This window comes from Ceratotherium simum, chromosome 19 (assembly GCF_057802395.1).
Source record: "Ceratotherium simum simum isolate JZ-2026a chromosome 19, ASM5780239v1, whole genome shotgun sequence".
Lineage (NCBI taxonomy): Eukaryota > Metazoa > Chordata > Mammalia > Perissodactyla > Rhinocerotidae > Ceratotherium > Ceratotherium simum.
Window position 1 is genome coordinate 14,371,330 of NC_141918.1, and position 13,267 is coordinate 14,384,596.

At 38.8% G+C, this 13,267-nt stretch overlaps 1 protein-coding gene across 1 annotated transcript in view; it reads right to left on the reverse strand.

Moving 5' to 3' along the window:
- Positions 1 to 13,267, reverse strand: part of MDN1 (midasin AAA ATPase 1) — a 164,736-nt gene that overhangs the window by 127,967 nt on the left and 23,502 nt on the right. The window contains exons 3-9 of the mRNA XM_014781110.2: positions 10,316 to 10,540; positions 9,816 to 9,923; positions 9,543 to 9,735; positions 6,941 to 7,183; positions 6,565 to 6,696; positions 3,629 to 3,732; positions 1,801 to 1,915 (exon numbers count right to left, since the gene is read on the reverse strand). Coding sequence (XP_014636596.1) covers positions 1,801 to 1,915; positions 3,629 to 3,732; positions 6,565 to 6,696; positions 6,941 to 7,183; positions 9,543 to 9,735; positions 9,816 to 9,923; positions 10,316 to 10,540 — 1,120 coding nt within the window. The remainder of the gene's footprint in view (positions 1 to 1,800; positions 1,916 to 3,628; positions 3,733 to 6,564; positions 6,697 to 6,940; positions 7,184 to 9,542; positions 9,736 to 9,815; positions 9,924 to 10,315; positions 10,541 to 13,267) is intronic.

The following is a 13,267-nucleotide window of genomic DNA, read 5'->3' on the forward strand; positions in this document are numbered from 1 at the left end:
TATTAGGATGTATTAGTAAGTCCAGAAGCTTAAAAATAACACGTGAGCTTCTCAAAGTCAACTATCTAAATATGACATACGTCATCTGAGTGAGGGGGTGAGTGCTCCTGCTGCACTTCCTGTGAGCAGAATGACTCACTGCTGCTCGTGCCAGGGACGGGAAGATGAGCTTCGGCGTCTACTCCAAGTACAGAATACAAGAAGTGGGAAAAGAGCAGCTGTCAAAACTTCTTCTCACCCTCTCAATCCCCAATAAATCACAGCTAAACGTGAACTTCAGTTCTCTCCTTTAAAGAAAAGAACCCAAGCAGGGTTCAGCATAGTGTTCTTTCAATGAATGAAAGTGATAGATAGCCATTCTGTAACACCTGTAGTGAAATGCTTGTAAAGACTAATATGAAGAGGTTCCTAAACACCCACTTGTAAGCTAGGTTCAGCACACTGGCAATTTTAAGTCTGAAAACTAAACATTTTCACATCTACAATTGCAAAAGAAAGAGCTCCATTATGACAGAGCAATACCACAAACGTTTACAAAGCGCAGGCACTGAGTGGATGCTGGGGACACAAAAGTGAGTAAGTTACTGGAGGAGCTTATAGTTGAGAGTGTCAAGATGGGGAAAGAAAGACACATCAGACACAGAAATACACAACCGGGAACTAGAGTGAGATCAGAAACTCGCAAGTGCAAAATGGGCTGTAGAGCTATAAAATCACACTGGCAAGGAAGGCTTCTGAGGGATTACATGAGTAAGCCTCTTCCAGGAATATGGTGAGCCAGATACCCTGAAAACCCCTCTGCTAACGAACATCTAGACTGCGGGACAAACTATTTGAAAAGGTTGTCTTGTGTCACTTATTTATCTAAAAGCTTACACTAAGAAAGAGCAAAGCATCCCTCCTAGGCCTGAATAATCACTGACAATGCTCCATTTGCTACTCTCCAAAATGAAGCATTAGGGAACGGGAAGCTTTCCAAGTGAGGAGGCAGATCCAAGGGGAGGTGGAGGTTAGCGTAAAGTGAGGTATACCTCTTAATGATCGAGGATAGCCAGCAATACTACAAAGTGAATCAATGTATAAAGTCGACAAAATAGGGGGTCTGCCTGCTGGCATAGCAGTTAAGGGTGCACACTCCACTGTGGCAGCCCAGGGTTCACGGGTTCAGATCCCATGCACACGCCGATGCATTGCTTGTCAAGCCATGCTGTGGCGGCATCCCATATAAAGTGGAGGAAGATGGGCATGGACGTTAGCCCAGGGCCAGTCTTCCTCAGCAAAAAGAGGAGGATTGACGACAGATGTTAGCTCAGGGCTAATCTTCGTCACAAAAAAAAAAAAAAAAAAAAAACACAAGACCTACAAAATAATGCATCTCAATTTTCATTAATACCCAGATCAAAATGTGCATTAAGTTGTTGAGTATGAAAGATATTAGTAATAAATGAACTTAGTAAAAAGATCCTTTGGAGACAAGTGGGGAAACTTAAATATGGTCTGATAATTAAATGGTATTAAGAATTACCATTCATTTTATTGAGTATAATAATGTTATTGGGATATATAAGAAAATGCCCTTAAGTTTTCAGAGATGCATGCAAGTATTTAGGGATGAAATGTCATGGCATTTACTTTCAAATATAATCAGTAAAATTTTAACATATTAACTGTTAAATTTAGGTTGATGAGTATTTTGGTGATTCTTTATACTATTTTCTCTATTTACATGTAAGTCTGGAACTTTTAAAAATAAAAGTAAAAAAGAAAAGCATTGAAACTTTCTTTCTAATAACCACATACCTCATTCAGTTCTGTCTTATCCATGTTATCTAGATGAATTTTGGTCCAATATTTGTCTAGCAGAGTAGCATGACTATTTAGCGGTCGATACCAGTTTCCTCCACAGCTCAAGAGTCTATATTTCAAAACAAAAAATAGTCACACAAAATTCCCCATTTTAACCTTGAATTATGCCCCTGGCTATCCCTTGCTGGACATTATCTCACATATGAATAGCACTCACAACCCCTTCTGGTGCCAGATACCACTCTGTTGGGCTTACAGGGCAGATGACAAATGAAAGGCTACCAGCTGACCCAAGTTTGATTCTTTTTCTAAGAGGGAGTAATGTAGCTTTAACAAAGTTATTTTCAAATCACTGCAAATGCTTCTATTAGGTGTTTTGACCTCAACAACATCTTTCTCTTCCTTAAGGCATAACTTCACGAAAGAGAAAACATAATCTGAGGCCCACAGCATTAAAAATAAGTTCTCTGCTTATTACCAAAAACTACAGTATTATTAAAAAGTTTCCAGAAGAGAAGGAATATTCATTAAACATACTCTGGACAAGCCACACACTTACACCTAAGACATTTAATTTAATCTTCACAACAACTGTCCTGAGGGGATGGTGTCCTTCTTTTCTTCTAACACATAAGAAAGAGAAGGAGAGTAATGTCCCCTGCTCACTCAACTATGACTGCAAATGGCAGAGCTGAAAACTGCGTTCAAGTTTATCTGACATCTATCTACGATATCCCAGGACTTGCTGAGAAATGTACCTAGCAGGAAAGAACTTCACTATCTCTGTGAATAAAATCAAAGTCTGTTTGGGCTGGCCCCGTGGCTTAGCAGTTAAGTGCGTGCACTCCGCTGCTGGCGGCCCGGGTTCGGATCCCGGGCACCCACCGACGCACCGCTTCTCTGGCCATGCTGAGGCCGCGTCCCACATACAGCAACCAGAAGGATGTGCAACTATGACATACAACTATCTACTGGGGCTTTGGGGGAAGAAAAATAAATTTAAAAAAAAATTAAAAAACAAAAAAGTCTGTTAAAATTAACAGGCCTAGCAAGGTGCTTCTTAAGAACTGTTAGGTTACCTCCGCACTCCATCTAGGAGTGAATGTTCACTGAGGTACAGTAAACACTAATATACTCACTAAATACAACGTGACATTAGTTTCACTTTTGGGCATTTTAAGACCTTGGGGAAGCTGTACAGGTATAGACTAGCAGTAGAAAATAAACCACTGCCTTCATGTTGTTATAAAATGTAGATAGGGACATATACTAAGTTTGCTTAGGTTTTACTCCTTTGTTGATGCTTATCTTCAATTAATTTTTTTAATTGCTTGAAATCTACATGTCATCATCATCACCATCATCATGGATAGCCATTAGTTCGGCACTTACTATGTGACAAGTCTTTAATGAAAGTCCTTTCATTTAATCTTTACAACTTACACCAGTTGTAAAGTAGGTATATTAGCCCCATCATAATCACACAAGCAAGGTACACAGGTACAAAATGTCAGTGTCAGAACTCAAATCCAAGGCAATCTGACAACAGTTTCACCTCTGAATATTTTTGAAAACATGAAAATCAGATAAAGGTTTTTTAAAGTGGTTACTTATTTTTAAGTTAAAAAAAAAAAACTTTTTCTAAATTAATTATCTTCATTAAGAATAGTCAGGAATAAGAAGGTTGGATCTGTTATCGGTTCCAAATAACTTTGCTTAAAGTAGGCCCAGAGAACTCTATTCCAGTACTTTTGAATTCAGCATTATAGAACTTATGAGGAAGAGCCTCCACAGTAGGTATAGAAAGGATAACAGGACATACCTTCTGGTTGCAAAGAACTGAAATCCAGAAGCCACTTTCAGACAGTCACCTCGGCCAGGAATCAAGAGCTCTCCATTCTCCAAAAGAGGGATCAGCACAGAAACCTAAATCACAAACCCCCACTGATAAAGCTATTTACACAGAAGTAACAAAAAACAAAACAACTCTCTCTCCAAATGATAAACATCCATCCTTAAAGGACATCCCAGTTTTCATAGTATGAACTGGGGTCAAAACGCAGGTGGGCATGTCTGAGCCATCTACACTCTAAAAGAACAATTTATTCATTCAGCAGTCACTGAGTGCCTACTATGGACCAGAACCATGCAAGACACTAAAAATCCAGACATGACTGAGGCTTTACAGCCTACCATCTGATGGGAGATAGTCATGCAAACCACCATACAGCATGATCAGTATGATCCTGATCATACTGATCATGATCAGTGTACACCCAGGGGTATACAAAGCAATACGTGAAGATACGGGGTGGCTGTAAATCAGAATGGGGTGGTTTAGAAGCAGGGCAGTGAAGCTGTCCCAGAGGTAATGACGTGCACTGAGTCTTAAAGTACGAGCAGAAATTAGCCAGGTCTGGTGGGAGAGAAACAGCACATATATTCCAGGCAAAAATATTCAAATGGATAAAAATTTATATGCCTAAGAGTATGGGATGAGAGGATTCTGTTATGGTTAGGGCAGAATGCGCATATGAAGCAGGAGAAAGATACAAGGCTTAAAGATAGGTGATAAAAGTCCCCTGTGCTGAGCCAAGGAGTTTGAATTTTTTCATGAAAGTTTTTGAAAAGATTTTAGGCTGGAGGAAAAATTATATTTTTTATTTTAGAAAACCAACTGCGTAACAATTAGGAAGATAAACTGAAACGGAGATAGTCTAAAGGGAAAGAAGTGAAAAAGGATACTAGTCAGGTAACAAAGGCAAGATGGCAAGATAGATAGATAGATAGATAGATAATAGATAGACAGATAGATAGATAAAAATAAGAAGCCCTGTGCTAAGGCAGTGGGATAAGACAGAATAGAATAAAGAGATAAGGAAAGAGTGCTAAGCAGTATAAGACTGACTGAATGAGAGACTAGAAGAAGGAGACATCAAAGTCCTGACTTGGTAACGGGGTGGTAGAAAACGCTGTTCGGAGGAAGAGCAGACAAGTTCCATTTTGGACATTTTGAACTTGCACTGGCCATGGGACATCCAAATAAAGATTTCTCGAGACAAGTGTGGACTAGACGTACAGATCTAGGTCACATGAGTTCATATGGGAAGTTTGAAAAGAAAAAACAAACTAAGAGGAACCAAGAGCCAAGGAAGAGGGTTCTAAAATATCAGACAATTTTATTAAGCATCATTATTTCATACATGGCTAGGAGCTGAAAGGAAAGCTCAGAATGACATAGGGGCAACTCCAAGATAGCTCCAAACTTGAAACTAAAGAAAATCATCCTCGATGAGATCTGTACAAGCTACCTTTACATGGTAGTGGATTAACTATTAGTTGAATAGTTCTGGAAACAAGAGAATCATAATCAAGGGATCCAGGTATGTTTTTAAGTAAACACAACTTCACTACAATGATAATTAAGTTTCAATATAACCAATTGAACTGCATACCCTCTGGGAACAAATGTATTAACAGAAGGGGAATGGTCTGCACAAAGTGAAACTCAAAAGTACAGGAATTTTCTGAGGTTTATCAAACACTACCAAAGGGAGACCAAGACAGAAACTGTCAGTTTGGTCTTGAATCTGGACTTGGTCATCAAAGGATGTACTTAGCTATGGGACAGGGATGGATCCCTAGGTTCCATCATGGCCTGGATGGATATCCCTTATGTTCATCTACCTTCTTTGGCTCTAATTCCATGATCCATGATCCTAATGACTTTACAGGTACCCCGATATCTAAAAAAAAAACTGCCCAGGAAAGAGAGCACTAGAAAGGGAAAAGACTCAAATCCTTTTAAATTGGCCTTGTGGTTTATATTTCAGTTTTATTTTTAAGTCTCATTGGTAGAAGTCAGCTTTGGCTCTAGGCTTGTTAAGAAAACTAAGTTTCCAGCCCTACAAAACTGAGCATTAAGAGTCTAGAACATGGTGAACAAACTGTGAGGCCCTGTCTGGTCCATAACCCCATTACATTTTTACCTCATCACACTCTAAAATCATCACAATACACAAGTATTTATAACCACTCCTGACCTCTCATATCTCCCTAAACCTACACACACACACACACACACACACACACACACACTATTATTCTCATATCCAAGAGGGGAAAGTCCATATGCGGTTAACTTTAGGGTTCACGTTAAAAGAAACTTAAAACCAGTCTCAGGAAAATCTGCCCAAAGGAAGAATTTTTCATTCTGCAATAAATTTTCTTGTCATAGTTTACAGAATACAGAGAAAACATGGACTGCCTCCATAACTAAATTTAATACACATAGAAAAGTGATCTTTTTAAAAATCAAAATACACATCCAGTATATTTTCTTTAATGGAACAAAGACAAGCACGCTCTTATTACATCATCTCTTCCTTCATCTGTCCTCAGCCCACTGCTCTACAGATGCCATAGCTGGAAAGCAGGGTCTCAAAGTTCTCAATGTATCTGTAACATGGGTAAGTTCTTTCCCACTGGGCTTCTTAGAAAGGCTGTGAAACTGGTCACATATTCAACTACTAAAGGAAACAGTACAAGCCAAATTTTATTAATTTTTTTATCAAACAAGAGACGAGCCAAGTAATCCAAGACCTGAAATCAGATTAGACAGGTAAACATGAATGAGCTTCCTACAACATAGCATCTCTAATCAAACACGTGTGTTGTTTAAATCATCCCCTAGAATCACTATTAACAAAATGCTCCTCAAAGACAGGAAATTAGCCAGTGATTAGTGAGGTCACATACCACGTCTAAGGGGGCATAGTCAATATCCTCCAGAAGGATCCAGTGTCCCTTTGTGGCTGCCTGTGTCAGGGTGCCAGGCTGCCACACAAACTCTCCTGGGACATCTGTGCAGCGATACATTCCCAAAAGCATCTGCAGAAAGAGGACAAAGTAAGTACAAAAACCACACGCCTCAGGTGCCAATGCTACATCTTTTGATTAATTCCGTTCAACTTCTACAGGGACACAGGCAGGCACTTGAGGTTTTCACAGCTTGATCCCATGAGTTATGAAGAAGACCAATAACTATTCTCATAGTCCCTTAGCAAAAACAATTATTTTAATGCAAATATTTACAAGCATGCTAACCCATCAAAATTTGCAATTTCTTAATTACCTTACTGTCAGTCTGATCTCCAAGCTGGACTTTGAGAAGTTGAGGGGGCTTCCTTCTACCTGTCATTGCAGCTAAATGTTCAACTAAGGAAGTTTTGCCACATCCTATTGGTCCTTCCAACAATACAGCATTCTGGGAAGCCACTGCCATAGCCAGAGTCTGAAGATTTTTGCAGACTGACTTAACCAGCACGTAAGACCTAAAGGCCAGGTCCTGTTCACGAGAAGAATTCCTATTACTAGCCTAAGGAGGCAAGTGAAAAATAAAAGGCATGTCAAGAAGAGTCTTTCCAAAAAAAAAAGTCTTTCTCCCAAATGGCACAAGTTAAATTCTATCACAGTTTTCATTGATCTTTACATAAACCTCTGCCAGTAAATTAGTAGTACCGAAACTATAATAATAGGCATGTTATCCAAAGTAAGGATCTGTCTTTTTTCCTTTCCTTTCCCACTCCTCCCCTATAACAGAATTTGCTAATAAATTTAAGAAAAAATCTCCCAAAGTTTAAGACACCAAAAAGTGGATACACGAGGGATGGGGGCAAACCTTATGTGTCACAATTGGATTTTTATTTGTTTTTATTCATCTTGTCATATACTAGGATATCATATCTAAGATCAAGAATGCACACAATAGGGCCAGCCCCGTGGCTTAGCGGTTAAGTGCGCGCGCTCCGCTGCTGGCAGCCCGGGTTCGGATCCCAGGCGCACACCGACGTACCGCTTCTCGGGCCATGCTGAGGCCGCGTCCCACATACATCAACTAGAAGCATGTGCAGCTATGACATACAACTATCTACTGGGGCTTTGGGGGGAAAAATAAATAAATAAAATCTTTAAAAAAAAAAAAAAAAGAATGCACACAATACATTTACAAGACAATCACGGAAATATGGATACTAAAAGGATATTTTACATTATAAAATTGTTAAATTTTTTTCAGGTATAATAAAGAGTATTTTTTTAAGTCCTTTTCTTTTAGATATATATACTGAAATATTTAGGGATGAAATGATGTAATATCTGGGAGTTGCTTCAAAATAATATGATATGGGGAAAGCATGCAGAAATATAAATGAAACATAATTGATCATGCATTTAAAATTTACTGAAGCTGGGTGATAGGTACATGGGGATTCATTATACCATTCTTTCTTCGGAATATGTATGATATTTTCCATAACAAAGGGTTAAAAATAATAATAATAATGCATCCAATATATTTAACCAGGTATAGAATTTCAGTTTTGTCAGATGAAAAAGTTCTGGAGTTTGTTGGCATAATAATGTAAATATACTTAACATCACTGAAGTGTACACTTAAAAATGTTTAAATGGTAAATGTTATATGTTTTACCACAATTAAAAATTGTTTAAATAATAACGCACCTAATATACCATGGGGAAAAGGATCTCTTGCAAAAGTGGAATGATTATTAACTTTTAAGAAACAGTAACTTCTCAAACATGGCTAGTCTCCAAAAGAAATGTGATTAAACAAAATGAGATTCAGGGCTGGAAGTTCTTGAACTTTCTGCAGGGCTCTTACTCTCAGCAATTTAGCAGGCAGGTTGGGCCATAGCACCATTCTGCACTTCTGCCCCAGTGACCTGCCACTCTACCCAACACCAAGCTCACCGCAACCAGAATCCTTCCCTATGTTAAAATTAAAATGCCCCATACATATTCTATGTTATGAGAGTGGTTAATGGTGGGGGGTAGGGTCTTAGTAAATAGAAGGAAACACAAGGGGCTTTGCAGATGTTGGTTTCTTAGTGCTGGTTACACAGATATATTTAGTTTATGAATAATCATTGAGCTGTACATTTACGACACGTGCACTTTCTTACATGTATATTATACTTTAATTTTTTTTTAATTGTACTGCCCAGCAACAAACAAATGGTTCAAGGGATAACCCAGGACTTGTTTCAAGAAGAAAACTGGGTTGATCTGACCATCAAACAAAGTGACAACTGACTAAAGACTGCTGGGGAAAAAACAAACTGGCTCCCAAAGGTTCCAGATTACAGTACCAGATAATGAGCTATAAGCTTTTCAAAAGTGTTGTCTGGAGCCACATTCTTGGAAAGGAGGTTATTCCATAAGGCAGGAGGTAAGATTACTACAGACAATAGCCTCCCACACAACAGGCAAGAGAATATTCTGATAGAAAGAGGCTGACGGGACTTAGACCTGGGCCTAGCCCTGTCACTGCCAAACGGCAGCCCAAGGGTCTCCAGGCAAGTCATTCTGCCTTTGTTTTACATAAATATGGTATACCAACATGTGCCACTCAACTTCACATGGTTGTCACAGCAAGTATATGAGAGGATATATGGAAGAGCTTTGCTAAAGTTAAAGGTATCACACAGGCATCATTATAGTTTCTAATTTAACATTAAATAGGGACAAAGGGAATATCAGAGAGGGGGACCCTGGGTAAATTTCTCTTAATCTCTCCCTAAACTCTTCTGTAAATGGAATAGCAATTTGGCAAACTCGATTTGGCTCACACCTATAACAGAGCCCAGCCAAGGGAAAAAGCACACTCAGTGATTAGAAGGGGGAAGGGGGCACAGACCCTACTGATGCCAACATACCTGCTCTCCACAGGCTGGAGGCTGCCCTGGCAGCACCACACCACAGACAGCAGTCACCCTGGAGGAGAGGTCAGCTGAAACAAGGTGTCCCTGTAAGTACTGCAGCTCCTTCTCCTTACGCCAAAGCGAGGCTTCTGGATTGGCCAAAACCAAGGCCTTCTCCAAGTCCTGCAGCTGGGCCTCTTCTAGTAACCTGAGGGAAATGAGGATCTCATCAATTACATTAACACACAGCAAAGCCACATCAAGATCTCCAGGAATGCTCCTGCTTACCTCAACCTGAAATGGATCAGTTCTTCACTATTAAAAATCTTCTTAAGGAATGATAACTTGTGCTCTTCATTCATACAGGTGACCAAAGCGAGACAATTGGCTGTGTACCTGGAGAAAAACACAGTATATAAACTCAGGACCTGCAGCTGATTCTAAAGAATCAAGAAAATTTGCTAGCCAACTGAATACTAGAAAAGGAAATCTCATAGAAGTAATATAACACATTTAAGAGTGGAAAACACAGATCAGGCAAGATAAATTCACTTGATGGAACATGAAAAAGGCCGAACTCCACTCATATCATCTCATTTCCCTTTGAAGTAACACATGATTAAGGAAAGCGAGTAAGAATCCAAATTTTTTGTTTTGTTTTTTTTGTTCTGTCACCAGAACAAAAGTAACAAATTTTAAATGGTCTCCTTTCCCTCCTCATGCACACATCTCTACACTCCCTCCACCATCCCCACACTAGAGCACAGGAAAAGTCCAAAGCTACACACCAGCGGACCAAGGTGTCATGGCTTCTGAGGAGAGGGACACATACACTCCAGTCCCAGAGCTCCCGGAACACAGACTGCTCTTGCTGTAGAAACTTGTAGGCCGCTTCCATTAGGTCCCGGAGCTTCATCCGCCTGCGCCCATAGCGGACTGGATTAGCATCTGAACTCTCTAAGAAGAGTCTCTGAAACACTGGAGAAGTGTCCTTGAAATACCTCAGGGCAAACCTTCAGAAAGAAAGAGAGTATTTTCACTTGCTGGTGAGGATATCAAAGTATACATCTCAACTTTTGAAAAAGGATAGCAGAACATAACGGGAACTCCCAAGGGTCTGAGAATAAAGAAAGATAAATGCTAAAGACACCTAGTCCTAAGATTGTATGCTGTTCAAGTTCAGGAACCAGGATCACAGTATGAGATATCTGACTAAAAGGATACAAAACCCACAAGTACTTATCACAAGTGTTTACTTCTGAAAATGCACTAATTTTCAACAAACATTTATTGATTTCTCATGATAAGCCAGACACTGTGTTATGTACCCAGGATATAAACCCAAGGAGATACTTTCCTTTTTCAGTTTCATAAAAACTTTCGTGTAAATTTAACGTTCTTAAAGTAGAAAATGTAGCAGAGGCGTTTGCTTTCTAGTAAGAAAGACAGTCACTCACAGAAACAATGAGAGGCACAAAGATTCAACTGAACCTGGGGGGAGAGACGAGAAGAAGATGCACTTTGGTTGCATCTTAAAAGATGAAGAGGAGATCCTCATGAAACACAAAGAAAGGCAGTAAGAGAGGAAAGGAGGGAGAAAAAGCTACAAGATATACAGAAAACAATTAGCAAAAATGGCAAAAGGACTTGAACAACACTATAGACCAACTGAACCTAACAAACATATACAGATTACTCCATCCAACAACAGAGGATATATGTTCTTCTTACATGCACATAGATCATCCTATAGGATAGACAGACCACGTGTTAGGACACAAAACAAGTCTCAACAAATTTTAAAGTACTGAAATTATACAAAATAGCTTTTCCTGTCAAAATGGAATGAAACTAGAAATCCAAAGCAGAAGGAAAACTGGAAAAACCTCAAATAAATGGAAATTAAAGAACACACTCCTGAACAACCAATAGGTCAAAGGAAGAAATCACAAGGGAAATTAGAAAATACCTCAACACAAATGAAAACAAAAACACAACATACCAAAACCTACCGGATACAGCAAAAGCAGTGCTAAGAGGAAAGTTTATAGCTATAAACAAGTATATTAAAAAAGATCTGAAGTTAACAACCTAACTTTACACCTCAAGGAACTAGAAAAAGATGAAGAAACTGAACCCAGAGCTAACAAAAGGAAGGAAATAATAAAGATTAGAGCAGAGACAGAAAATAGAAAAACAACAGGAAAAAAAAGATCAACAAAACTAAGCTGGTTTTTGAAAAGATCAAGAAAAGTGAGAAACCCTTAGGTTAACTAAGAAAAAAAGATAGAAGACTTAAATAACTAAAATCAGAAGTGAAAGACAGGACATTACCAGCTATGCCACAGAAATAAAACAGGTCATAAGAGAATACTGTGAACAATTATATGTCAACAAATTGGATAACCCAGAAGAAATAAATCAATTCCTAGAAAGACACCATCTTCCAAGACTGAATCATGAATAAACAGAAAATCTTGGGGGCAGGCCCCGTGGCTTAGCAGTTAAGTGCACGCGCTCCGCTACTGGCAGCCCGGGTTCAGATCCCGGGCGTGCACCGACGCGCCACTTGTCCAGCCATGCTGAGGCAGCATGTCCCACATACAACAACTAGAAGGATGTGCAACTATGACATACAACTATCTACTGGGGCTTTGGGGAGAAAAAGGGAAAAAAGAAAGGAGGAAGATTGGAAATAGATGCTAGCTCAGGGCCAGTGTTCCTCAGCAAAAAGAGGAGGACTGGCATGGATGTTAGCTCAGGGCTGATCTTCCTCACCAAAAAAAAAAAAAAAAAAAAGAAAATCTGAAGAGATCAATAACTACTAAGGATACTGAATCAATAATCAAAAACTTCCCAACAAGGAAAAGCCCAGGATCAGATGACTTCACAGGAGAATTCTACCAAACATTTAAAGAATTCACACCAATCCTTCAAACTCTTCCAAAACACTGATGAGGAAGGAATACTTTCAAGTTCATTCTATGAAGTCAGCATTACCCTGATACCAAAGCCAGACAAAGCCACTACAATAAAAGAAAACTACAGATCAATATTCCTGATGAATATTGATGCAAAAGTCCTCAATGAAATAGCAGCAAACCAAATTCAACAGCACATTAAAAAGATTATACACCATGACCAAGTGGGATTCATTCCTGGAACTCAATGATAAATTAACATACAAAAATCAATCAGTGTAATACATATTAACAGAATAAAGGAGAAAACCAGATGATGATCTCAACTGATGCAGAAAAAGCATTTGACAGGATTAAATACTCTTTCACAATAAAAACATTCACCAAACCAGTAATACAAGGAAACTATCTCAACATAACAAAGGTCATATATGACAAGCCTACAGCTAACATTGTACTGTATGGTGAAAGACTGCATGCTTTTCCTCTAAGATCAGGAACAAGAAAAGGAGGCCCACTCTCACCACTTCTATTCAACATAATATTAGAAGTTCTAGTCAGAGAAATTAGGCAAGAAAAAGAAATAAAAGGCATCCAAAATGTAAAGGAAGAAGTAAAATAATCTCTGGTCGCAGATGACATGATTTTAGATGTAGAAATCCATAAAGATTTCCCAAAAACACTGTTAGAACTAACAAACAAATTCAGCAAAGTTGCAGGATACAAAAACAACCCAAAAATATGTTGGGTTTCTATACTCTAATGATGAACAATTAGAAAAGTAAATTAAGAAAACAATTCCATTTATAATAGTGTCAA